Genomic DNA, 25,582 nt, shown 5'->3' with positions numbered 1-25,582 from the left:
GATAGGGCCCGGCACGGCACGATAGGGCCCGGCACGGCCGCCGTAGCGCGGGCGGTCACGGGAGCGGCCGCGGCTCTTCCCGGAAGCGGCCGCGGGGCCCGGCGGCGGGGCGGCCCCGCACCCAGCCCGGCCCGCACCCAGCGCGGCCCCGATGGCCCGTCCCGCCGCCCCGGAGCCCGCCCCGGCGCCGTGGTGAGCCCCGGGCAGGGGGACGGGGCCTGGGCAGGGAGCGGGGCGCGCGGGCAGCTCCGGTGCCTCTCTCCGGGACGCGGCCGGGGCCGGGGCTTTCCCGCGGGCGGGCAGCGCGGAGCCCGCACCCACCGAGCGGCTCCGCGGGAGGAGCGGGTTCGGTGCGTGCACCGGCGGCGCGGCCGCCTGCTCGGGATCCCCCTCCTGCTCCCGGGGCTGCCCGGCCTGGCTGCGCAGGGTTCCTGCTTCCTCGCCCTCGTTCTGCGCTGGGGAGCGGGGAGCTGCTCGCCGCTGCCTCTCCCCTTCCTCCTGGCTTAGCTGCGCTCGTAGAATCTCCCCTAAACTCGCAGGTTTGATCGTGTGGGCCCCTTTTAGTGCTGCTTTCATGTCTAAACCCAGTGCAACTCGGTAAGAATCTCTTCTCGTTTGGAATAACCTTTGTACTGCTCTGGCTGAAAGGATAGAAGGGAGAGGGAGAAGAGTAACTGCTTGCAAACATACCATGATTTCTGCCAATGTTTTGGGTTTTTTAGGTGGAATTACTTTTTCCTTTATGATGGTTCAAAGGTCAAGGAAGAGGGAGATCCCACGAGTGCTGGGATTTGTTATTTTTATCCTTCTCAGGTAAAGTCTGATTTTATTTCATTGCCTGTTTTGTGAGTCAGCGTTGATAATCCTGGTCCAGGAACAGCCAGGCTTCCAGGTGGAGCTTTGGGTTAGTTCTTAGTATTCCCAGAAGTTTCAAGGAAGTGGCTGCAGCTGGAGCCTGCGGGGGTGGGTGGTTCCACACCAGGTGGGTGCACAGGAGTCCTTGGGCTTGAGTCTGTGCCTGCTGGGTTCTAGTCAGTGGGGTCTTCCAGCAGTGCCCTCATCCCTTCTGGTGATGTGATTAAATGCACACGAGGGATGAAAGTGCCTCTAAATAAGCTCCAGGCCCTTGTGCTGCCTGAGAAAGGCAATCCAGTTCATTTTATTTTTCCCCAGAAATTTGCTTGTGCTACTGCATTTTGTTTATAATTGGTTTGAGCTTACAATTATTTTTCTTACTTACACCTGAATACAGCAGAGATTTTGTTTCCAAGTTCTTTTAAAAGGAAAAAAACCAGCAAGGTCTTTCTTCCCTGCCTTCCTCAACAGACTCTCCCCGACCAGCAGGAGCTGCTGTGTGGGCAGATTGCTGGGGTGGTGCACTGCCTGACCGAGATCTCTGGGGCTCCCCCAAGCCTCATTCGCCTGAGGAAGCTCAAGTTTGCAGTCCTGGTGGATGGAGACTACCTGTGGGTGAGTGCAGGGGACCTGGGGAGCGAGAAGGGTGAGAGTCTGGGCTGCTCTGCCAGTCAAAGGGGGATTGTTGTTCTTTTCAGGGCACAGGCTGCATGCTGGGAGGCCTGGGGAGGAAACACACAACTTTCCCTTGCAGGGTGATTCACGTTCTGTTCTCTGCAAGCCTGTGTGGTGGCAGCCACTGCAGCTTCATTTGTGTGTCACCCCCCACCTGTTCTAAGCTGTGGCTGGAAGGACCACGGTGTGTATCTGCAGGTTCCTGGCAGTGGCTGGAAGTAGGATTCCAAGTGCTGTTGTTTGTGACAAGGACTCAGTCTCCCTGTTTGATGGTCTGACTGTTCTTCCCCTCTAACCCTTGGCGTTCCCCACTGCAGAGCTTGCTGTGCAGACACACAGCACATGAAGAGCAGTGCATGGTAGAGTCTGCAGTCCTGGCAGAACTGCTCCCAAGTGTCCCTGGAGACAGGCTGGGGCCAGTCAGACTGGCTGGCCTGGCTGTGCTGCCCGAGCTCACTGGGCTCTCCCTGAGGCAGAGGCTGGTGCTTCTGCTTCTCTTGGAAACTCAGAAACTAAATGAAGCATCTTCAATGCTGTAAATAAAAAGTTAATGTGAATATTTTTTATGTGCTTAGTTTCAGGAAAATGCTCAGCTATTAGAGCACCGAGCTAGGCCATCTGGGAAGGGAGAGAGTCTGAAAGGCTGGGTTTCTGGGGTCACTTATTTATCCTGTCTGTGCCAGGGCTTTTCTTTGGGTATTTCTGAATTTCCCTTTCATCTGACCTGTGAATCTGGGGTTGTTTGCCCTCCACAGAACTGCTCGCACACCTTTTATACACATTTGAAAGTTTTAAGAGTTGTTCTCACCTGCTGTGCCTGGGTTTTGTCAGTAAACACTCTCCATTCCTGGCTTTCTGTGTCCAAGGTTCTGGGCTGTGCTGTGGAGCTCCCTGACATCAGCTGCAGACGGTTCCTGGAGCAGCTCATCAGCCTCTTCACCTTCTACAACGGACCCGTGCGCCAGGCATACACGGTAAATACAGCCCAGCAGACATGACCTGTCTGCCTACAGGAGACCTTCAGCACTTCCTATATTGTCTGAGCTGTGCCCAGGCACAGACCTGCTGGCCTCTTCCTGCTGGCAGGGTCAGAGCAAGGTCCTGTATCAAGGAGAGGGGACCTGTGGCACCAGGTGGTGTGGGTCTCTGCTGGGAGTTTCTTACACCCTCAGTCTAAAGCAGTTGCTTCTCAATATCATCTTCTTATCCTCCCAAGATTTGCCTCTTTGGGTAGAGCCCCAGAGGGATTGCATCTGACATCCTGGATGCACTAAGGCCTGGGCAGTGGCAGCCACTGGGATTTTTGTCATCTGCAGGTGTTTCCTCAGGAGGAACTGAGCAGGCAGTGGGACAGGTACATTGAACATATCCATAAAAAAACCACCGACCTCCACAAGATCTTCAGTTCTCTCTGGAATCTGGACAAAACCAAGGTAAAAGCCTTTCCTCTGCAATGTCTGGCTCTAGAGCTGCCTTAATGCTGATGGTTTGGTGCTTATTTGCTGCTTTGAGCATTTCCCAGGATTCTCCAGCCTCACTTCTGGCTCTCCTTGTCTAGGTGGACCCCCTGCTTTTACTGAAGGCCACTCTCATCTTGCAGACCTGCCAGCGCTCTCCCCACATCTTGGCAGGCTGCATCCTCTACAGAGGCTTGTAAGTGACCAGGCATGGTCAGAGGGTCTGTCTGGGCCTGCAATCTGCCCAGCTGTGATCCCGGGGTGCATCCCAGGAGCAGCACAAGGGCACACACTGTACACACAGGGCTGCTCCTTGTTACTGGCAGGAACGTTCATGCTTCAGGCAAGGTAATCCCTGCCTGCTGGTGTATTTCACAGGGGATAAATGGTTATTGGTGTTTATCACCAGGAGAAATGGAAGCATGAAAAAATTGAAGGCTTGGGCTTTAGTAGTAATTTGCTGCCTTTGATATTCAGCAGGACATGAATGCTGAACTTGATGGGCTTTATATGTGGGAGTTGCCATGAAAAAGAAAGATATGTGAATATTTCTCTTTCCCCTCAGCATTCTCTTTGCAGTCTCACAGACAAGGCATGTGTGTGTGTCAGTACCTCAGTATTTTTCACTGACTTGTTGTCCAGGACCTCTGCCTGCACTGGCAGAAGGTGTGCAGAAGAATGGGCCAGAATTTCCCAAGAGCAATCCTGGCTTCTTCCAACCAAAGACTGATCGTAGCTGAAGAGGCTGCAGATGCAGCACTGAACAAGATCAGGAAATGCCTCAAAGGTGGCCTGCAAAGGCAGGAGGTGGAGGATTCTGAGAGCTCCTTGGCAGTAGCATTCAAGCCCCATTTTTCTTTGGCACAGACTGTTCCCGTAACACCTTCTGCAAGCACTGGAGATGTGCCACAGTGTGAGCATCCCTCCAGGCCTGACACAGGCAGCCAGGCATTTTAAGGGAGTTATCTCATACTTGCAAGCAGGACATGGAGCATGAGTCACTGCAGCACCTTAAAGCTGGTGGCACGTCGCGGTGGGGCACCTGCCTGGCCAGTAGAGCCTTGCCCTGCTTCTGCCCACCACTGGAGTGTGTCCTGTTGTATCACTGGTCTGCCTGGTAGAGATTTTTTCACCAGATGTCCTCAGAATAGTTCTCAGAGCTCTGAATCTGACTACAACACTGCAAAGGGCTTTGTACTTGGGTTAAACTTGTCCTTCCTTAGAGTCCTTTGGAGAGTCTCCAGCATGTGGATCTCCACAAGATGTAAATGGGAAGACTGAGAATACCTTTGGAAGCCCTCTCTGAGGGGCCTGTGCTGCAGTGCTTTGAGTGCTGGTCTTTCCAAATCTTCTCCACTGCCCACAGCTCTTCATGGGGTGCAGGAGGCCTGTGTGGGTTGGTCAGTCTAAGCCAAAGTGCCAGTGAGAGTCTGATGTGAGCAGGGCTGCTGGCCCTGCCCATCCAGCACCGAGGCAGGGAGATGTGGCTGTGCCCCATGGAGTGCCACTCTGATCCTGCCTGACTTGGGATTGTCCTTCTAGGATTGTGAGCACCCAGCTGCCACCTCCCCTCACTGCCAAAGTTCTCCTCCAAGGTGATGAGTCTCCAGACCAGGTATGTTGCTAAACATGTTCCCTGCATGCAGATACACACTGCTAAGGATGTGGCCTGGGGGCTCTTGTCACATGGATCCCCTGTGTGCCATCACTGGGAAGGACAAATACTGATGCTGGAAGCTTTTAGTAGTTGTGATTGAGTAAGGTTTCTAGACTGATGCACTAGGAATTTGCTTTGCTTTTGTCTGTAAGTTACTGAATTAATGAGTTCTCGTCTACCTGCTATTTTGCTTAACTTTTTACCCAAATTTAGGCATTTAGTGCTAAACATATAAAAGTCTGGAAGCGACAAATAGATCCGTTTCTGTTGCCATTAACACCTGTCAAAAGTAATTATTTACATGGTTCAAGACCCAAACCTGAAGAAGGTCCTGCCCTTCCTCTGGTTCAGAGCGAGCCAAGATTTTCTGCCCTGGGCAGGCAGTAATGGCAAATTGTGACACTTGTCCTTGCTTTCAGGAGTATTTTGGTTCTTGGGAAGTCCCTTGACTTTGAGGGCTACCTAAGGAACAGATCTCTGCCCAGTGTAGTGAATCACAATGTTTGCTGAAGGGGCTGGTCTGGGCTCTGCTGCAGCCACGGGTAGGGTGGAAGAGCTGTCCTGGTGGCAATCTTGAGTCATGCCACAGGGCTGATCCTTGGCTTTTTCTTTCAGAGCGAGCCTGGAGGTGAGGAGCAGCAGGAGCCTGGTGAGCATCCAGTGCAGGGCACGGGGGGAGCCTCTGGGGCTGAGGCTCTGCGGGGGAGCAGAGCTGGGGATTCACGTCCGAGCTCTTGCTGGATGCAGGAGTGTGTCCCTGAGGGTGTTGCTGCCACCAGCCAGTGTGTGCCAGTGGGTGTTGTGTAATCAGACCTGATTCCTTCCTTTGGCTAAGCAAAAGGAATTTGCTCTTTTGGGTTTAATTGCCAGTTTTGTGGATTCCCAACGTGCCTGCTTTAATTCCGGTTACCCGGGTGCCCATTTGGCTGCCATGGAGCCCTGAAAACAGATGGCTGATGCTTTCAGGCCAAGCCTTCAGTCATTGTTTCTGAGCGTCAGGGTAGAGATCCTCTGCCAGAAAGGTTAGAAAAAAACACTAAGGGAAAATTTAACACTGTCAGGCATGATGTGTATGAGGAGGATGGGAAATGCTGCTTAATCGGACACGGTGGGTTTGTGGTGGCCCAGGACGATAGCGTGTCTTCTGCTGCAGAAGCCTTCTGGCTGGGGGAGTCTGGCTTCTGTCCTTTGTGCTGGGGCATGTTAATTGAATCTTCAAACCTCCATTGCTCTTGCAGATTCTCCATTGCCACAGGGCGTCTGTATCATCCCAGTGTTCCTAACAGAAGATGAAGTCTCCATGCTCCGAGACTTCCCGGTGGAGTGGATGACACGGTAGGAGACCAATCTGACTCACAGGCTCTTGCAGCAAGGAGCTGACATGTGGGGCTGTGTCCTCTCTGGCCCTGGCTGCTGTTTCCTCTGGTGTTCATGCTGCCATTGGCTGCTGAAGCTGCCTGAGGGCTTCCAGGCTGGACAGGATGTGAGGTGTCCATGTCTCCTGTGAAGCAGCTTCACACAGAACTGTTTCCCCAGCCCAGCTGCCATGTCCTGTGGTCTCCCAGCTGGTAGTGCTGCCTGAGCTGTGGGAGGGAGGGAGCCAGGTTCCCAGGAGCCTGCAGTGTCAGGCTGGTTGCTTTTCACCAGTGTTAGACCACAGCCCATCCTTTCCTGAGGCCGATGCTCTTTGTAGCAGAGGACAGATCAGCTATTGAACACTGCCAGGATTTGGTCGTGTTAGGAGGTATGTAATAACTCCAAATGGATCCCACTCAGTAGTTTAATCAACTTGTCATCTCCCACTAGGTCATCTGTGTCCCCAGTGAGCCCTGAAGGAGAGAAGAATGTTCTCTGCTCCCAGACTGTTTCAGAATCAACAGGAGGTCACGAAAACCAAGACCTGAATAATACCTCTGTGCAGGAGCCCCCTGAGCAAGCTTCAGGTGCAGCTGCACCAGAAGATGCTGTGCAGACTGGCAGCCTTGCAAACACCACCCCTTGGAAGGGCTTCCCTGAGGTGGGAGCCAGTTCTGAGAATTCTCCAACTGCAAAACTGAGCTGCCCAGACAGCAAAAGCTCAGAGCTCAGTAGAAAAGTGTCCTCCCCATCAGAGACAGACATGAAGCAGCTGTCAAGTCCTTCTGCACTCCATACTCCTAAATATGCTGCAGCTGCAGGTCTGTATCTGGAAGGCTTTTCCTTTCCAAACCCTTATGCCCAGGAGCAGGAAAGTCAGACCATGGTGGAATCCCGTGTGGACTCTGATGCTGAGCAGCTCATTTTCCAAAGTTACGATGGAGCCAGTGTCAGCCCAGCTGTTTGCTCTCCTGCCCAAGAGTCAAGCAGAAGGAAATCGAGTGAACAGGATGAGCACAGGACTCTGAGCCAAAGTAGTGGCTCTGGAGCAAGCAGCAGTGCAGCTGGAGGCAGAGGCTGGGGCTTGGATTGTCCAGCCAGTGCTGTACGATCAGAGCTCCACAGCAGGAGTCCACGGCCAGCTGGAGAGGTCCAGGAGAGCCTGCCTGGTGACCCAGCAGAGAACAGGCACTGTCCTGGGAGTGGGGAGAGCAGCTGGCCATGGCAGGACAGCCCAGGAACCCGGGCTGCTGTGGAGTCAAGCAGACAGGGCAAACTGGTTCCCATGAGCTTGTACGTGCACTGCATTAAGGGGCTGGTCCTCTCCCTGCTGGCTGAAGCCCACCTCCCAGAGGACCAGAGCTCTGTTGAAGATGTGGTAAGTGGGATCGCTCTCCCGCAGCTGCAGGTCCACGGGCTGCTGCTTTGCTGGTGGGGACGGGTCACAAGTGAGGAGCCAGCCCTGGATTGCTGTTCCTCCCCTCCCTTGCTCTGCCTGGCGGCTCCGGGTTCCCGCTGCAGCCGCAGCTCCGTGGGCGGCTGCTCACAGCGTCAGGCAGCCCGAGGGGTGAGGGTGTTGTCTCACAGGCAGCTCCTGTTGCTGCTGTTGTCTGTCAGTGCCAGCGTGTAGGTGTGACCGTCAGACAGCCCTGCGTGTTCACACAGCCTGTGCTGGGCTTGGGATGGGTTGGGAAACCCCCTCAGTTTCCTGGTGCCTTTTGGAGAGCGAGGTTTGTTCTGTTTCACCTCCGCGTCGGGTGTCGCCGCGTCGCGCTCCGGGAGCACCAGCGGGACGTGTCTGGCAGCCGCTGCCTGAAGCGCTGCCTGTCTCGGTGGGAGCCTGGCTGGCTGCTTCCCAGCCTGCTTCCTGGTGCTGCCCTCGGGGGGCCAGAGTGAAGGGCATTCCAGATGGGTGTTGTACCAGAGCAATCCCAAATTCCTCTGCCCCGGGATTTGCTGCGGTCTGCAGGCTTCCCTGCCGGGCAGGGAGGAGCTGCGGGGGCAGGACATGCTGGCCCGGCCTCTCCTGGTGAAGCATTAGTCTGCAGAGCTGCCACCCGGCCTCTGCCTCCCTACCCGGAGCTGAGACAAAGCCGCAGAGCCCTGTTTGATGTGCCAGTTGCCATAGGAACAACCTCATTTCTTTACCCGTCAGACTGGAAGGTGGAGGGAGGCTCAGACTGGTGCTGGTTCCCAGCACTAGCAGAGCCTCAAGGTTACTGCTTCTCCTTCCGAGCTCTGGGGACTCGGGGGCTGTGGCTGCCCCCTCCTGTACACAGGGAGGTGCCACCTCCACACAGCACAGGAGGATTGTCCTGCCCAGGAGGGGATTGCTGCAAAATCAGCCTTTTGCACCAGACGTGGCAAATTGCTCCTTCCCCTTCCTGCTCATTTTGAACAGGCTCCACTCGACCACGTCTTCTCTGATTGTAGAGAGAGGGGGACACAGGAGCTGGTGCTGGGAGCTGAGGGTCACCCTCCTTGCAGGGATGCCCTTGGCTCCTCTGGGCTTCCTCCAGCTGGCAGCACAGCTCTGCTGGTTCCACAGCCCCTGTGTCACCGTGGCTGGGGACCAGCCTCTGCTCTGCTTGCTGTGACCTGCCCTGAGCAGCAGCTCCTGGAGGATGGAGCCAGGGGGCCTGTGCCTCCCTGGGGGTCACCTCTGCCAGGGACACAGTGCACGTCCCCTCCTGGGCCGTGGGCCCAGCCTGGCTCAGTGTGTCACTCCATTCATCAAGCCTCAGGATCACTGACACTGGTGCACTGTGTTCCAGTCGATTTTCCTTTAGGTATTGCCCCAGGGCGACAAAGCCTGTTCCATTCAGCTTCCTCTTTTCCCAAACATTTTGCCTCCATCTCACATGCTCTTGCTTTGGATCCCAGCTTAACAAAACTGTCCTTTCATGCAGCTTAGGTCTTGGCTGTGATTGGGTTCTTCTGACTACACCCTTCCTGTGGGTGCAGGTGTTTGTTATCTCTTAGCAGAGATGCACCACATGTCTCATCATCCCAGGAAAACAGTGTTATCCAAGGAGGCAGAGCCAGGCTGCTGGCGTCATGTGGATTTGAGGCGTAACCTCGGCTTGTCTGCTCCTTTGTTTATCTGTAGATTACAAATGACCCTCAGCTCTCAGGGATGTCAAAGCTTAGTTATAATTAATGTCTGTTGAATGCTTTGAGGCCCCTGAATGACACCAAAGAAGGGTAAAATATGCTACTTGTACAGTGGAGGACAGCAGGCAGTTCTGATCATCCCTCCTGAAGGGTGGTTTCTGATACAGCCCTTCCCTGTGGAGCAGGAGGCTTTGGGGGCTTTCAGGCTTGCTCCCTGATGCTCTTGAGGTCTTATCCCTCCATTTCACTGCACAGAAAATCTGTTCCATGACTGGGGGGGCCAAGTGTAGGCCAGGGGCTGTTCTTGCTGAGCAGAGGCTTGATCCTCTCCGTGGCAGAGGAGAGCACACAGCCAGGCTGGGGGATTATGGAATTAATCTTCCCAGCAGTGCCAGAGGGCCCCTGAGCCCTGCCTAGGAGCGCAGCATGGCCAGCTCTTGGGGCTGCTGGAATTCCAGTCAGGAAGGCACCTTGGTTTTCATGTTGTGTTGTGTGCAGTCATTTCTCCACGCTGGGCCTCTGGTTACCCCACAGGTGAGGCTGGTTCCTTGACTCCTTTTTCTTCTGGAGACAGCCCTGTGCCTGCAGCTGGCCAGAAGCTCAGGGTGGAGCTTGGGTGCCCATCAGAGCATTTCCTGTCAGAGCATTTCCTCCTGTGTGAGGCTGCTGCAGGGAACTGCAGGCAGTTAAACCAGCCCGAGGGTGTAAAGCTGCATCCCGTGTTGCTCTGTCTGGTGTAATAAGGGCTGGCAAGCAAAGGAATGTTCCTTGCTGTGGCTGAAAGTCATGGCCTGGATGTGAAAATGAGCCCGGGAGAGTAATGCTTTATGGTAAATTAATGGAGTCTTGCATTTTCCTGTAATGAATAGCATCAGGTGGTTCATGGCTTGTTTTCAGGTTGGAGTGACCTTTTCTGAGTCCCTGTCTCACTGGCTTATGAGCTGCAAGACTCGTCTGCTTCCCTCTGTGCCCAGGTTTCCCAGCCATTCCTCCCAGCATGGAGGGCTCCAGTCCCTTTGTCACCAACATCAGTCACCCAGGCTACCTCCAGGACCTCCTTGGATGTCTAAACAAAGCAGGGTTCTGCTCTGACACTTGCCTTTCCACCCTCTCTGCAGTACCAGAGCAGTCTGGCTTCTCTCAACGGCCTCGAGGTTCACCTGAGGGAGACTCTGTCAAAAGACTCCTCATCCTCAGCCAAGACAACCTACAGCTTCACTCACTATGACTGCATCCAGAACGTGCTCACAGGTGAGCCTCTTGTCTCCTGGAACAGCACCACATTGGAGGAGGGAAAAAGGGGGAAAATGGGGGTTTTGGTAAACTTTCCTCATACTTCAGACAACTACTTAGAAACATTATGTGCTGTAGCTCTTACCCAATAACCTGGATATAAGAATAAGACCCTGCTGAGGAAGGTTTGTCTTTTGTGAGTTTAAAGGCATCCCTGGTGTCATGCCTTTTGTCCCACAGCACCACAGAGTGTTTGTCAGTTGATTCAGGCCCCAAGAAGCAGGAACTGGGACCAGGTAGTTGGGCACTGCCCTGGGTGGGTAGACCATAGACACACAGAAAGCCCTGTGCCCATACTGCTCCAGTTCACTAGTTTCCCTTTTCCTGGCAGCCTCACATGCAGCGTGCCACCCCTCCCCAGCTTTAGGGAATGAGAGAAACCCCAGTGATTCTGGCTAACCCAGGGCTTGGGCCTTCTCCTTACCCCTCTCATATGTGGGGTGGAAAGGTGGGCTGGGCTTTGGTTTGTGCATGACCGAGCACGGTGCGAGCTGCTGACTGACCCCACTGAGGTCCCGCTGGGGCTTAGGTCCCCACTCTGGTCTGCACATATCCAGGGGCTGTGGGAGAGGTCCAGAGCCTTTTCCTGCTCTGTGAAGGGGGACATGCTCCTCTGCAGAGCAGACTTTTAACCCACCCCCTGTTCTTGTGCAGCCAACCTGCCCCACACCCCCGGCCCCCTGGATCGGCACTTCCTGAGAGCTGCCACACTGATCCACTCCGACTTCAGCCAGCTTCCCACTGCTTCAGAAGTGATCATTAGGTAAGGTGTGTTTGTAACTCCCTTCTCTTCCAGGCACGGGACTGCTGCATGGCTCAGAACAGGCAGAAAGGGAGAACCCCTTTCCTGAGGCTCGCTGAGGTTTGGCTGATTCTGTGGCCACAGCAGTGTCCCTTGCCAAGGGCCAGCCATGCCTACTCATTCCTTGGAGTTTGCTCTTTAGACATGGGCTACTTAACTTTCTGCCTGCAGTGTGGTCTGGGTGCTGGGAGGCTGGGGTGGCACCATGGTGAGCAAATTCAATTCACAGCTGAGTTGTGCCACGGGTTTGGATTAAGATACAACGCTCGAGCATTGTCAGTCCCTGGCACCATAAGGTTCTAAGACACAGTTTTAAATTTAGCTGTTCCTAATAAATTTGTGTCTCGGCTGGGAGCCAAAGGCACCCAGAATTGGCAACCTAGATTTTGTTTTCTTGCAGGGCTTGTTGGGTTGGGAACACACTGCGGTGTGTGTGGCAAGCTCAGTTGGAATGTGTCAGGCATGATGGTCTTGCCACAACCAGGCCCTGCCAGGAACTGGCCTGGGACCCCCAGCAGCCCCTGTCCCTGCTGCTGAACCTGGGAGGGGGTTGCAAGTGAGCAAGAGATCCTGCCTGCTTGTTTGTCCAAAACATGATGAAATAAAGATGCTTCTGGGAACTACACTGTTTCACATCCCTGACACAGCTTGCCAAGGGAATGTGAATCATCACTCCAATGCTGGAGATCTCCTTGTTTAGCATTGGCTTGACTGGCTCCTTAAATCCTAGACTGGCCAAGCTGGTGGATTCTGTGTTGTCCCAAAAAAAGCAGCTCTTGTGTGTGAATCAGACTGAGTAACAAGATGACTAAAACTGCTTTCTTTTATGGAGAGTTGTCACAGAAGGGTGTCAGCAAACATAGCAGTTGCTGCTTTCCTCCCTCAGGGAGCCATACGGAGTCCTGTGCTCCCTGCCAGCCCTCCCACAGGTGTGTACTGAGTGGTGGCTTTTAATCAAGAACTTGAGCTGTCTTGGTCTGAATAGTGTCTGAGCTTCATCCCACCTGTGACTAAACCTCATCTGGTTCCAGCTGCAAGGGTGCTGTGCTGGGATTGGCTTATGGGCAGCAGCTGTGAGCCAGGTTCCAGCAGGAAGGAAGGGGTGTTGGACACGAGGAGTATTTAAATACCAGAATGGCTGAACCCCTGAAATGAAGGGATGTTTGTGCTGCCAGGTAGGTCCCAGAGGATAGGACATCTAAGCTTTTAGGATGCCAGGACCTTTGGGAAGAAGGGTCTGGTTTCTTGTGGCAATGCCTTGCAGGGTTTTGGTGCCTGCTTTAGCTCTGTGCTCCTTTGCTCAGCTGAGAGAGACCTGAAAGTCCCTCTCAGTAGCTGAGAGCCCAGTGCCACGAGTGTCCCAGTGTCCAGCCCTGCAAGTTGAAGGGGATCTTGCACAAAGCTGTGGATCCTGACAGCTGCCTTCTCTCCTGCCCTGCCAGGAATGCCTCCACGGCTGTGTACGCCTGCCGGAACCCCGTCCAGGAAACCTACTTCCAGCAGCTGGGCGCTCCGCTCCGCAACTCGGGCGTTCCCAACCCCCACGACAGCGCCTTCAGCCTGCCCAGCAAGGCCAAGCAGAAGCTGCTGAAGCACGGGGTGAACCTGCTCTGAGCTGCTGCAGTGCAGCCCAGCCTTTGCTGAAGCCAGTTCATCTCCAACAAGTAACATCTCCAAGTCTTCATCTCTGGGGTCTCCAGCCTGCCTTGCCCTGAGGAAGGGCCACTCTCACTGCCCTGCATCTGCAGCATGTTTCATGCTAGGGAAGGGTCTTGGTGGCACTAGCACTTACCAAAGACTGCAGACAGGAGCAGCTGTGTCAGGGTGCTTGGTTTACATTGACTCTAGGGCTGCTCTTCAAGTGCCTTGACCTAAAGTGAAGCCTCCTCTTGCTCTGAGCTCTGCAGACACCAGGCTCCTGGGCAGTACCAGCTTTCAGAGGTGTCACTTGGGCTCTGCATCTGCCTGGATTCTCTGCCTACACTTGCCCTGGTCAGACTAGGGCTTCATTTATCTCTCTTAAATCTACAGAAATGTTCCCCTGCATTAACATAATGCCTTACCTTGGTTAACAGCCTGTTTCACCTCCTTCCTCTTGCTGCTCAATTTGCCTGTCCTCTGTTGACAGGAAAGGCAAGTGGGAACCCTTAAGCTAAGGGACCAAAGAGGCCTTGTAGCCCCTCAGCAGCTCTTCTCTCCCTGCTCAGGCAGACATGTCCCCTCTTGAGCTGCTTGAGGGGGTTGGTAATGGCTGCCTAGACCTGAGTGATGGTCCCTGCCTCTGTGCTGTGTGTTTGGAAGCCTCCTGCTGTTACAAGCACACATCAATGTGACCAAGAAAATAAATGAGCCTCCAAGGTTCATCCAAGTGCTTTGTGTCACTGGCACAGCCCCACCTACTGCTTGGTCATCGTGTTTGTGATTCCTGGTGTGGGCTTTGGGGTTGGGGGACCTGTTGGCTCCCTGCTGAGGGAGAGTGCCTGATCTGGGGGGTGGAACAGGCGCTGCTTGTTGCCTGCATCATTCCTGCAAAGTAGCTACTTGTCAGGGTCTTAGGAGGTGGCTGAAGGTGGGTGTGGGAAATGGTGTGTTCCTGGCTTTAATGTGGTGGGCAGAGGTGTCAGTGGGTGAGGGCACCCCCAGGAGCTGGACAGAGTTGAATCACCCACATTACAGCTGCTGGTCCCACTCTGACAGCCGGTGATTCCCTTGGTTGCTGTGCCACTGCAGGCAGTTCTGCAGACCTTTTGGCTGGGAAATGCTGCTGGCTCCAGGGGAAGAGCCAGCTGCTTGCTCAGGGGGTGGCTGGGCAGGGATTGCCATCTGCCTTCCAGCTCTGGCAGCTGAGGAGGTGTTTCAGCAGCAGGGGAGCTGCGTGGTGCTGCTCCTGCTGTCCTCCTCCAGGGGACAAAGGGCTGGAAGTGCTCTGCACTATCCTGCTGTCAGTTGGCTGTTGGCAAAGGGCAGCGTAGATGGAAAACCTCATTGAGAAGCCACCAGGAGACCTTCTGCCTTGGTGATACCCATGCAAAGGGGCAGAGTCAGGCACTGCTTCTCAGAGTTTGGACAAGCTGCTTTGGTTCTGGAGCACAACATGGAGAGGTACCACGTGGATGGTGGGAGAATGCAGGAGGAAGAATGGTTGTGTGCCCCTGCAATGATGCTCGGGGCTCCTCTGACCTGCTGGGCCAAGAGGCTCCCACTGTCACATGCTGCTCTGTCTGTCACCTCTCTGCACTCACAGAGTCCCTCTGGAAGGAGCTCAGGAAGCCTCAGGCTGCCAGGAGGAGCAGCAAGGCAGCAGGCAGGGCTGCGAGGCAGCTCCAGACGGCTCTGCTCCCCCGGGGAGATCCTGCTGTCTCCTCACTGGGTGTTTTGGGAAGTGGTTGGGTGCTCAATCAGGAAACATGAAGAAGTTGAAGGAAAAGCCTGGGAGGGACAGGAGGGAGTTTTGGCACAGCAGCAAAGCACAAAATAGTTTTTGCTTTTGGCTGCTGTCGTGGGGGATCTGCTGCTGCAATCTGCTGTGCCGTCTGTTGGCTGGGGAGCAGCTGGGGCAGCTTTGTTCCCTTTTGCTTCTTGAGCTGCACCTGGCCAACAGAACCTGTTTATGTGCTCTGGTCGTTAGGAGGGTTGTCTGAGGGTAGCACAGCAAAGAGCTTCAGGTCCTTGACTTAATGGTTGCATTGCAGGGAGGATTTTGCAAAATCGGTCATTTCAATTATAATAAGCTGAGGAGCAGCTGGTGCAGGGGCTGGGCCCTGGCTGCAGGTGTGAGAGGGCTGCTAATGAGGGCCAGGAGCCTCTGCTGAGCCATCCCGTGTGTTGCCACGCTGGCCCTGGGGTCGGGGCAGTGCTGGCCTTGGGATTTGGGGCAGTTGGGCAGGAATGGAGGGGCAGCCCAGCACCCTGTGCCCCAGGGCTGCTCCCCATGCAGTGCCCTGGGATGGGTCAGCAGGCTGCTGGAAGCACATTCCCAGATGGTTTCTGTTCAGCCTCTCTGGCAGGATGGTGGCCCCAGGCATGGGCTGGGCAAGGCCTGGGTCCCAGGGCTATGGCAGGTACAGGGACATCCAAAGTAGGTTCTGCCCGTGCTCCCTGGCAGTGTGGGGTGGGTGGAATATGGCCCTACCCTACTCTGCATCACTTGCAGACTCAGCCTGGGCACATCCCCTCCTCCCACCCTGGAGCTCCAACTTTTCCAGCACGTTTCTCCCCACCCACAGCCAGCCAAGCCACTGGGGTAACAACCCCTTGGTGTTCTGCTTGACCTTGGACTAGTTACACCAGCAGGCAGAGCCTGTTTTCAGCACAACTGTTTATTGATAATCTTTGCTTATCCACGGTATGAATGTTACCAAACTGTAAGACAGTTACCAAGCCAGCCTGCTTCCTCGGGGTCTGGTCCCAGGTAGTCAAGGCCTGTAGAAGTCATGCACTTCAGATATTCTGTAACAAGACAGGTGTAAAAAATCTCGGATGTATTTGAAATCTCTGCCTTATCTTGCAATCTAATCACTGAAAAATCTGTAAAGAAATTGTAGAAGAGCAGGGCTGTGTTCCCTCCTGGTCAGGGCGCAGAGGTGAGCAGTCCCTGGGGCCACCCAGCCCAGCACAGGGTGCAAGGACAGGGGTGAGCACCCCGCTGGCTTGCTGGGCTTCCCAGGTAGCAGGTGATAAACTGTAGGGTAGCTCAGTACTCCCAAGGAAACCGGGGATGCTGGGAGACTTCTGGAAATGCGTGTTGGGTGCTGGGTGGGTAGGAGTCCCAGAGGGTGGAGGGCTCATTCCTTGGGCTGCAGGATTTAACAAACCCTTGTCCTTTGGAAACTTTTCCTTTGCTGTCAGGTGTGTGTGAGCTGCCTCTCTGTGCTCACCCTCGCTCCAGGAAAGGAGGTCGAGCAGCAGAAGGAAGCCTGACCTCCCTTCTACCCTGGCCTTTGCCTATGGACAATCAGAAGCTCTGCTCTGCATTCCCACAGTGTCCGTGCTCCTGCAGGGGCTTCCCAGCTTCAGCTGAGAGATCAGAAGGTTGCAGGTAAAGCGAGGAGGGGATTTAGGCAATTGGCAACGCCCTTGGTCAGACATACACCTCAACAGGTGTGTGGCAGAAAGGTTTCTGGAGGCAGGAGGGCTGGGGAGCCACGTGCTGGCATGCGAGGGAGGAGGCAGGAGCCCCTGGGCTTGTGGCAAGAGCTCTCTGTGAGCAGAGCCCTGCCTGCACTGCCCCGTCTGCCCCAGCCTGAGCAGCTCCTGCTCGGGGGGTGTGTTGTGCCCGCTGCAGCCCCCAGCACCCGCCCATCTGTCCGTCCATCGGTCTGTCCATCCGGGGGCTGCAAACAGGCCAGGGGCAGGCTGAGCTCAGTGCTGGGCTGGTTGGCTGGTTTGCTGTTCTGGTGTGTGTGTGTGTGTTGTTTTGATGACCACGAGAAATTTTACATCATTACATCCAAACAAACACCCTTGGTTTTGTTACTCTACTTCTGAACACCGCAAAACACAGTAGCAACGTAACACATACGGGAGTGGTGCCGCGGGGGAGGGCGAGGCGCTGCCGCGGCGGAAAACAATCCCTGAAGCCAACGATGGGAGGGGAGAGATGGGCGTCGATACAGGTCGCAGTTTCCATTTACAAGAGCCCCCAGGAGGGAGGACCCCCAGGCCGTGGGCTGGCAGGCAGCTTCCAGCACGGCCGGCGTCCGTCTGCGGGGCTGGAGCCGCCCGGCACGGCCCCCCCGGCTGCCCTGGAACCAGCTGGCCCGGCAGCGCCGTCATCGTCCCGGGGCGAAGATGAAGTCGAGGGCTTGGCGCTCGGCGGCGGCCACGTTGGGGTGCCACAGGTCCACCATGAAGACCACGCGGGGACCCTCCTCCGGGGCACCTGGGTGGGATGGAAGCACCGGGTGAGTCTGCTCCCGCGGGAGAGGCTGATGCTTGGGTGATGGGCTCCATACCAGGAACCTGGTGCCTGGACCCCCTGGCTGAGTGGGCACCCCCAGTGCCACCCCAGTAAACAACACCCGGTTACTGGGAGTCCAGAGCTTCCAGCAACCAGCATGGGGCATGGTACTCCCTGCCAGGGCTGCGGGGTTGCTTTGGGCTGTTGGACCCGAAGGATTCCCATCACAGGGAAGCGGGGAGATCTAGCTATCCCAGCTAATCCCATGGCTTTGCACTGAGCTGTGCTCCCCAGCTCCACAGCAGGGTTGGTGTGGGAGCAGCAGCTTTTGTTCTCCCACTCCCTTCACACTCCCCTGCAGAACAGCTGTTCTGTGCTGCTGCCACGGTCGGGAGAGGATGGCCAGCCCTGTGCTGGGCTGGAAGGGCTGTGGGGCTGCAAGCAAGGCAGGACGGGAGCAAGTCCTGGGGCAGCTGAGGAGAGGGCTTGAGGGGGTCCATGGGGCAGGGGGCACTGGGATGCTGCACTGCCCTGCAGAGCACGACCACGCGTGATGGGCGAGCCCACCAGGACATGGACAGAGCAACTTGTCCTCCCCGAGGGCAGCAGCAGTGCAACCCCCATGGGATGTTGGTGCCTTCAGACAACTTGGCAGGAGAAGAACTGGGCACAACCACCCTGCCTGCCTGCTCCTCCCCGTCCCCCAGGCACTGGTGCAGGATGAGGCCCCACGTGCTGGGCTTACCTTCGTGAAACGCCGTGTGCAGGAAGGAGTCATCAAAGAGCAGGCAGCGACCCTCAGCCCAGCACTGTGGCTCACCCCCCACCACCAGCTCACAGTTGCTGGGCGTCTTCAGACCTTCAGGGACCAAGAGAGAGAACAGGGAGGATCAGGGGATGCTGCGCTCCCTGGGACAAGGGGCCCAATGGCAAGTTCCAGATGAGCTCCACACTGCTGCTGAGGGGTTGGCATGGCAGAGTCCAGGGGTCAAACCCTGCACAAAGCTGGCCTTGCATTTGCAAGCTGAACTCTGAGCCTGCTGCAGTTCAGCCCTACCTGCTCCTCTACCTGCTCTCTCCTGCTCCTTGTGTCCCCAGCTGCTGCACGTCCCTCCTGCTGTACCCAAGTGAGCTCAGCCTCATGGGCACCTTCTTTTGTACCTGAAACAGCTGCCAAGTCCCCGGAGCCCACAAGCACAGGGTGTATGTAGAAAACATTTTCCTGTTGCATTTTTCTGTCTTCAGGACCAAAGGCAGAGTCTGCCCTCTCCTTCTTCCAGCCCTGCTGCAATTCCTTTGCCCACTGCAGGGCTGGGGTAGAAGAGGCTGCATGGGGACTGGAGAAACGGGCTCAGTTCCTGGCTCTGCCCCAGGCTCCCCACTTGACCTTGCATCATGCAGCCTTGTCACTCAGTCCTCAGCTGCAAGGGCAGAAATTCAGGGGAGGGTCGCAAAACCTCTGTTAAGGGAAGAGGCTCCTTGAAGGCCACGTAAAGAAGGACAATCCTAGAAATAAAATAGGTCTTTTCCTAAAATACTAGCACAGGTCAGGCCAGTTTGGCAAGGGTTGATCCCATGTCCCCGTGCACCAGGAATGTCACCCCTCACAGTGCTGGGGACCACTGGAGCTGGTGCAGAGTCAACCTGCCCCCAGGATGCAGCCGTGACAGAGAAAAGGGCCAGGGCTCACATGGCCTGCAAATGGCAACGATGCAGCAAACGAGCAGGGATGGATCTTACAGCAATGCCAAAACCAAGTGAGCGCAGCAGGGACTCCCAGCTGCGCAGCAGAGCTGAAAGCACAAGAAGCCGCTCTGCTTTTCTAACAGATGCTTCAAAGCCTACAAAACCCCAAAGCCATTTCCCTGCACAACAGCCTCAGCTGGAGATGCTCCAGCTGGGAAGGTGGAGCTGAGCAGGGGGGAGGCGGCAGTGTGCAGCATCTCCATCGCACCCTGGGGAATGCTGCCCTGGCCCTTGGAGGGGCAGGGCTGGTGCCTGTGCTGGACCCCATGTGCTCAGCAGAGCAGTAGAAGGATTGGGGTAAATCCAAGAGAGTGACTCGGCTACACTGATGCTGGTCTGGCTTTTCAGAGCAAGCTGAAACACACCCATGGCCTGGGCACAGTTTAAGCCACATACCCAGAGGTAGAGATGTTAGTGAACCCTGGGCACTGAGGGCTGGCCCAGCTCCACACCCCGGGACAGGATGTGTAAGATCCAGCCTGGACCTCACCTCGCTGGGCCCCTCCCAGGAACTACTCTTGGACCCTTGCAAGGAGAACACATCTCCTCAGCATCCCAGAGAGGGGGAAGCCAGAAGCTGGGTGGTGGGCTGCCCTCGGCACCAGCAAGGACAGGTACCGACTCCCGAGCAGCTCCCCAGGCCTGGAGAACTCCTCAGAGAAGCTCTTCAGACTGATTCCCATTCTCAATAAATGGCCAGTCACAGCCTGATCATGTTTACCCAAGAGGAGTTGGCTGAACAAGCAGGTTTGGTGTTTGCCAGCAGGGCCCGTGCGGTGCCTCCCCCGGCGCGATCTGTGCCACTTCCAGCGCGGCAGAGTCCCGGCCATCTGTGCTGCCTGGGCTCTCCCCATCCCGGGCAAGGAGCACCGTGCCACCACCAGAGAGGATACCCCAGGACCCCCACCCCTTCTGCCTGTGCCACCAGCCCAAAATCCCAGGAGAGGGAGAAGTGCTGGAGGGGAGGTGCTGGGAGACAGCTGGGTCCCTGGAGCAGAACCTCCAGCTGCCCTGCACCCCAGAATGGAGGGTGGGGGTGCCTGCAGAGTGGGGGTCATTCTGAGACCCCTGCACAAAATCAGCTCCATATCTTGCACAGGTGGGAGCCCACATCTCCAGGTTGGTGGGAGGAGGAGGCAAAATGCTCCTGCTGTGGCTTTGGGAACCCCAGGAGGTTGGGCACCTGGGGGGGATGGAGCACTGGCCTCTCCTGGGGAAGATGCTACCAGAGCCCCCAGACCTCCCACACACCAAAGAGGAGCAGAGACCGGAGCCAGCCCCAGGGCTGCAATCAGTGGCTGAACTTGGAGAGCATTGGGTTCCAGAGGCCTTTTTGGGGCTCCTGCACTCAGGCACAGCTGACTCCCAAACACCACCCATGGCAGGATGAACCCTCCCCCCAGTCTCTTACCTAGATGGCAGCGGATACGGATGTTGGTGGGTCCGTAGTGCTCGGCGATGACGGTGCCAGGGCTCAGCACAGAGATGCACGCGTTCCCAAAGACATTGTTGCCAATGCAGGTGCGAAGGCTCCCGAGCAAGCGGTACGTCCGTGGGCATCTCCTGCAGTTCCTGGGCACGCACATGCCCTGGTTCACCAGGTAGAAGGTGAACCACTCCCCGGTGGGCGTGCTGTTCATTTTCCATCCTTGTGGGAGGCTGCAGTTTGAGAAAGCTTTGTAGAGGGTCTCAAACTCGCACAGGATGGTCTGAAAATTGCGCTCCAGCAACTCCACGTCGTGCTTTTGAGCGTCCCGGGAGAAATAGGGCATAGTTGGCAAGTCAGGCAAGAAGAAGACTTCTGGCTTCTGGATGGATGGCCGGCTGTTGAGGTACCGGCCCTGCTCACGGATGCCCTTGTGGATCCTGCCCATGCCAGACCAGGAGTACCGCTTGGCGTACTCCTGCAGGTTATGGTAGAGTTTCTGGTTGAGCCCGTCGTGGTGGGTGCAGCGCACACACTCGGGCGAGTGGCAGTAGACATACCCGTTCTGCACGCCGTTGGCCTCGGCGCTCTGCATCAGGGCGTTGACGGTGGTGTAGGCGCGGGGCTGCTCCCGCCCCACGTGGTAGCAGTACCAGACAAAGAGGACCAGGAGGCAGGCGACGGCGGCGAGGGCGCTGGTGTTGCAGTCCCGGAAAGACTGGATGCCTGTGGCAATGAAATCCCGGAGTCCGTCCAGGGACCAGCTCCAGTCCATCAGCCACTCCAAAGACATGGTGGTGGTGCAGCAGGGGGGGGGTGCGTGCAGTGGGGCCCGGCGGTCAGTCCTGGTGCTCCTCAGGGGCACCCACACCATGCAGCTGGGCCGGGGCACGGGGGGAAGGGGCTGCCATGGGGGAGCGGAGCTGCAGCTGTGCCCTGCGTGCCCAGGGGCTCTGCATTGGCAGTGGCAGCTCCCAGGGGGGTGGGCAGCCAGGCTGCACTGGGGGTCCCAGCACTGTGGGTCAGCTGCAGTGTGCCCAGAAGGTCCCTGCTGGTGGTCCTGGGCCAATCATCCTGAAGGGCTGTGCTGGAGGGAGGCTCTGGGGAAAGAAACCCAGAGGTGTTAGGGAGGCAGCTCACACCAAATTCTCCAGCCCTCAGCTCCCAGAGCACAGTCATGGAACAGGTCCCAGGGGTGTTTCCCGAGGCTGGCACAATCCCCCCTCCTCCTCCACAGTGCCAGAACATGCCCGGGAAGGCAGGCAGAGCCCGGGCATAATCTGTATTCAGGGTGGCTCTCCCCTGTCAGGCTCCTTCAGAAGCCGACTGACTGAGCCTGTGCATGGGAGGAGCAGGACCAGGGGGTCCAACAGCCTCGGGGTCCCTGAGCTGGAGTTGCTCACACTCCTGCAAGGGTGGGACAGCACAAATAGCTCCACTGCTGCTCCAGGGCTGCTGTCAACACCTCAAAGGGGGAATCAGGGGAACTGTCAGAGCAGTAAGAGCTGGAAGCCCCTGTGGCCATGTGCAGCCTGGCTGGCCTCAGAGCTTTGCAGGGCCGGAGAGCCCTGGGCTGTGCAGGGACATGTCAGGCAGAACCTCAGGCAGGGATCCGGCACAGGCAGCCCCGATGCAAACCTGCCCAAACCCACCTTCCTCAGGGATTGTGCCGGTGGCAGAGCAGGGCCCCAAACACCAGCACTGCTCCTGGAGGATGCTGCACAGCCGAGACCTGCTGCCAGGCCAATGGGTGCTGTCACCCTTCCACCCAGCCCTGCGCTGAGATGACGGGGTCACAGAAAGCACCCCTGGCCCGAGATCCAAGAAAAGGCTCGTCAGCTCATCATAAACAGCAGAGCCAGTCCAGGAGAGTGGAAATCAATCCCTCGTTGCACTGAAGTTGTGCAGGACGTGGAGGCGAGCACCGTGCCAGGCAGCAGCGCCGTTACATAATGAAGGCAGAGGCTTCGATGCAGCAGAAAGTTGCATCTCGGCGGCTCCGTGGGGGCCCCGGCATCTCCTGGAGGAGGTGGATTTTACTCAGCCCGGCCAGGATGCCCAGGCCGTGGGCCCCGTGGTGACGAAGGACGCGTGGCGGGGCTGTCCAGGGCTCGGCACTGGCGGTGGCGCCTCCGGGAGCGGTGCGAGGAGCCTCCTCCGGCTGCCGGGGCGCTGGGGTGAGGCAGGTGCCGGCTGCTACTACGGAGCTGGAGCACGGCCAGGCAGCCACGGGCGCTCGCTCCGAGCTTTCCTCCAGCGTGTCACCCCGGCAGTGTCACCCCGTGTGATGGTGTCACCCGGTGTGGTGGTCGCCAGCTGGTGTCCTCGCTGTGGCTGCACCGCCCAGGGTGGCTCCATGACCCGGGATGGCTCCATCACCCGGGGTGGCTGCAACGGCCGGGGTGGCAGCGCTGCCCGCCCTGCTGCTGTCACATCAGCCCCGTGGCGGTGGCACCTGCCCTCCCTGGTGTCACCCGGCGCGGCCGTGTCTCCCGGCCGACGCCGAGCCCCCCTGCCCCGGCCGGGAGGAGCCGGGCTGCTCTCCCCGCCGCCCCCCGCCCCGCTCCGCTCCCCGCCGGGAGCCCCCGCCGTGCGATGCGGTGCAGTGCGACGCGGCGCGGTACCGACCTGCTGCCCGGGCCGTGCGGGGCCCCGCTCCGCTCCGCTCGTCTCGCAGCCGCCGCGGACCACAACTCCCAGCAGCCTGGGCAGGAGGGGCCGCGCCGCCCCCCGGCACCGCGCCGGTGGCAGCTGCGGGGCCTGCCGAGGCACCGCCCGCCCCCGCGACCGCCCCTCGCCGCGGCCTCGGGGCGGGGCGGAGCGGGCGGGAGCAGCGGCGCTGCGGTTCCCGGGCGGGGGTTCTTGGTGCGGGTCTCCGAAGGAGCATCCATCCCGGCTGCGGGCATCCCGGGCCGGGGGACACGGGCTTCTGGGGCTGCAGAAGGGGCGGAGGCGACGGGGCGGGGGGGGGTGGTGGGGTGCAGGAGGACAAGCAGGGTAAACCGGCTCCAAGGGTACAGGCGCTGGGGGTGCTGCAGTCAGGATGCAGGGGATGGTGGCCCCGGGGCTGCTGGCCCCAGGGGTGGGAGCAGCCAAGGGTGCGAGCACCAAGGGATGCAGGCACCCAGGAGACAAGATACTGGCTCCAGGGACACAGGCGCTTAGGGACGCAGCAATTGGGATGTGAGGGAAGATTGCTCCAGGAATTGCACCTGGGAATGCAAAGAGTACTGGCTCCAGGGATGTAGGCACCGGGGGATGAAGCATCCGGGATGCAGGGTCCCTGAGGAGGCACATGTCTGGCATGCAGGGTACAGGAGCAGTCAGGGAGGCAATGCCCAAGATGCAGGCAGCCAGGAATGCCTCAGCAAGGATGTGAGGGTGTGCTGCAGTGCCTGGGGTGGGGGCAGGCTGCTCCCTGGGGCGCTGGCTACCAGGATGCATGAGATGCTGGCCTGGGATATATGAGATGCAGTGCCATGGATGCAGACACCTGGGGAGGCAGCCCCCAGGGACGTGGGCACTCCCAGGGGCTGTGTGAGCCCCCCCAGGCTCACAGCTAGCTCCTGGGGGTTCCCTTTGAGAGCCCATAGGCTCTTAACAATTCTTAAGTGCTAGTGGAGGAACAGTTTGTGGTGAGCAGTTCTGCTTCCTGCTGGCTTTGCTTTTCTCCTCTCCAACTTACTTCCCATTCACCTACTGTCAAATCCAGGGGACCCAGGATGGCCCAGCTTCCTTCCACCATCCCTCTGGTGCCAGATGAGCTGCTGGGCTGAACTGGCAGCCAGCAGAGCCCAGGTGCAGGCAGAGCCTAGACAGCATTGCCCTCCCCTGCCCTGTGCCACGTGGACCTGTGTGGGACACGTGTCACCGCTGCCAGCTGGGGAAGCCCTGCCTTGCTCTGCAGGTTTTGCCATCAGGTGCCTCTGTCTAGACATGGCTCTCAGCAGCATGGTTTGGTGGTGGGCTTGCCCCTTCTTAGTTAATGGTCAAACTCCATGATTTTGAAGGTTCTTTCCAGCCTAAATTGTTCTGTGGGCCCTTGCTCCGGAGCAACCTCATCCCTGGATATTGCAGACCTAGCCTGCGCTTTCTTTTCTGTCCTGGCACATTTTTGCCTCCTCTCTGCTCCTGCTGTTCCCCTGTGCACCCAGGAGCATGTTTCTCATGCCAGCCACCCCCTCAGTTTGCTCTTGCAGGGCCCTGGCAGCATTGGGTGTTGCAGGGCAAGAGGGGGAGTAGCCTCCGCCCACGCCTCCTGCCCACTCTTGGCAGACAGAGTGTCCTTCTGCCACTCCAGCCAGCTGAGCATCTTTGGGGAGAAGGGGGACTGGAGCTCAGAAGCCCTGGGGTCTCATCCTGGCTCCCTGATGTGCATTTCCCTCATAATGCTGAGCCCACAGCACACAGCATGGGGGTTTCTTCCAACACATCCTGCACCACCCATGCCTGCCCCATGCCGAGCGTGCAGCGACCAGATGCTTCTGCCCTTCTGAGAGGCTGGCAGGGATGCTGTGGAGGTTAATCCTGCTGTCTGCCCCCTCCCTCCTCTGCTCTGTCAACTCCTCTCCTCTCCTTTGGCCTGGGTGATTCACCCAGCCCCGGAGCTCGGGGGCGGTGGCAGTGCTGTGAGTCAGGTGTGCAGGTCCCTGCAGGATGGGGGGAGCACCCTGAGCACCCACCCCAGCCTCTGCAGCGCCCACCTCACTGTGCCCACAGCCATGGGGTGGCTGCTAGCTCCTGGGCACCAGGGAGGGTCACTGGGCTCCAGGCAGGGACAGCAAGGGTCTGGCAGAGGCTGGGCAGGCATCAAGAGCAGACACAGGATCCTTCCCATGGCAGAAGGGCCAGGAGCAGCCCTGGGATGCACTTGGCATAGCTGTGCCAGAGACACCCTGGCAGGAGACATGTCTGTGCCTGGCTCCAGTGGTTCCTTCTCCTGTTTCCTGGGGTGTGCTCCTGGCACAGCCACTGCCTGGTGTCCTCTCCTGGGCTGCTGCCAGGACAAGACTGAAGCCAAACCTGCACTCATGTTCTGCCAGGGCCAGGATCCCACAGAGCGGCTGGAATGGAGCTGGGATGGTGTTCCTGGAGGGACCCCCAGTGCCCCTGGGGCCGAGGAGCCCCCCACTATGTGGACTCCTGTTCCCTGAGTCCCTGCCAGAGCAGCTTGTGCTTAGGCAATGTGCTGGATCCTCTGAGTGTGGCTTTATCACCCACGCTCAGCAGGTCTGTCCCTGGGCGCTGCGCTGCTGCCAGCCCCGCCCTGAGCCCCCTGCCTGCTCTTTGCTCTTCAATCATA

General features: G+C 57.7%; 2 protein-coding genes across 3 annotated transcripts; one reads left to right on the top strand and one right to left on the bottom strand.

The window, feature by feature from the left end:
• The first annotated feature begins 78 nt into the window (after positions 1-78).
• On the top strand, positions 79-13,572 carry HPS4 (HPS4 biogenesis of lysosomal organelles complex 3 subunit 2). Of its 2 annotated transcripts, none has more exons than XM_051633591.1 (13): positions 79-192; positions 723-813; positions 1,327-1,470; positions 2,397-2,504; positions 2,847-2,963; positions 3,089-3,183; positions 4,530-4,602; positions 5,260-5,293; positions 5,883-5,979; positions 6,451-7,378; positions 10,233-10,365; positions 11,062-11,170; positions 12,652-13,572. In XM_051633591.1, the coding sequence occupies exons 1-13, from the start codon at positions 152-154 to the stop codon at positions 12,821-12,823; spliced, it is 2,142 nt and encodes a 713-aa protein (XP_051489551.1). In that variant the 5' UTR covers positions 79-151; the 3' UTR covers positions 12,824-13,572. The 2 variants fall into 2 exon arrangements, with proteins under 2 accessions (XP_051489551.1, XP_051489552.1); XM_051633592.1 differs by lacking the exon at positions 79-192 and adding an exon at positions 391-597.
• Positions 13,573-16,593: 3,021 nt separating this feature from the next.
• On the bottom strand, positions 16,594-22,320 carry ASPHD2 (aspartate beta-hydroxylase domain containing 2). The gene is made up of 4 exons (XM_051633594.1): positions 21,933-22,320; positions 20,266-21,380; positions 17,854-17,967; positions 16,594-17,090 (listed from the first exon to the last, which is right to left on the bottom strand). Exons 2-4 carry the CDS (start codon positions 21,152-21,154, stop codon positions 16,981-16,983), a joined length of 1,113 nt encoding a protein of 370 aa, XP_051489554.1. The 5' UTR covers positions 21,155-21,380; positions 21,933-22,320; the 3' UTR covers positions 16,594-16,980.
• Positions 22,321-25,582: the final 3,262 nt, after the last annotated feature.

The sequence above is a fragment of the Apus apus genome, chromosome 16 (genome assembly GCF_020740795.1).
Source record: "Apus apus isolate bApuApu2 chromosome 16, bApuApu2.pri.cur, whole genome shotgun sequence".
NCBI lineage: Eukaryota > Metazoa > Chordata > Aves > Apodiformes > Apodidae > Apus > Apus apus.
Note: the sequence above shows the minus strand (reverse complement) of the source record. Positions and strands in the feature narration are given on the sequence as shown.

Bases quoted from the DNA above. Each gene is read 5' to 3' on its own strand.
- HPS4 (XM_051633591.1), top strand. From the start codon at position 152: ATGGCCCGTCCCGCCGCCCCGGAGCCCGCCCCGGCGCCGTG. The intron at 2,505-2,846 runs GTAAATACAGCC...TGTCATCTGCAG, and splicing joins CCGTGCGCCAGGCATACACG to GTGTTTCCTCAGGAGGAACT. The intron at 3,184-4,529 runs GTAAGTGACCAG...TTGTCCTTCTAG, and splicing joins TGCATCCTCTACAGAGGCTT to GATTGTGAGCACCCAGCTGC.
- ASPHD2 (XM_051633594.1), bottom strand. From the start codon at position 21,154: ATGGTGTGGGTGCCCCTGAGGAGCACCAGGACTGACCGCCGGGCCCCA. The intron at 17,968-20,265 runs GTAAGAGACTGG...TGGTCCCTGAAG, and splicing joins CCGTATCCGCTGCCATCTAG to GTCTGAAGACGCCCAGCAAC. The intron at 17,091-17,853 runs GTAAGCCCAGCA...CATCCCACCCAG, and splicing joins GCACACGGCGTTTCACGAAG to GTGCCCCGGAGGAGGGTCCC.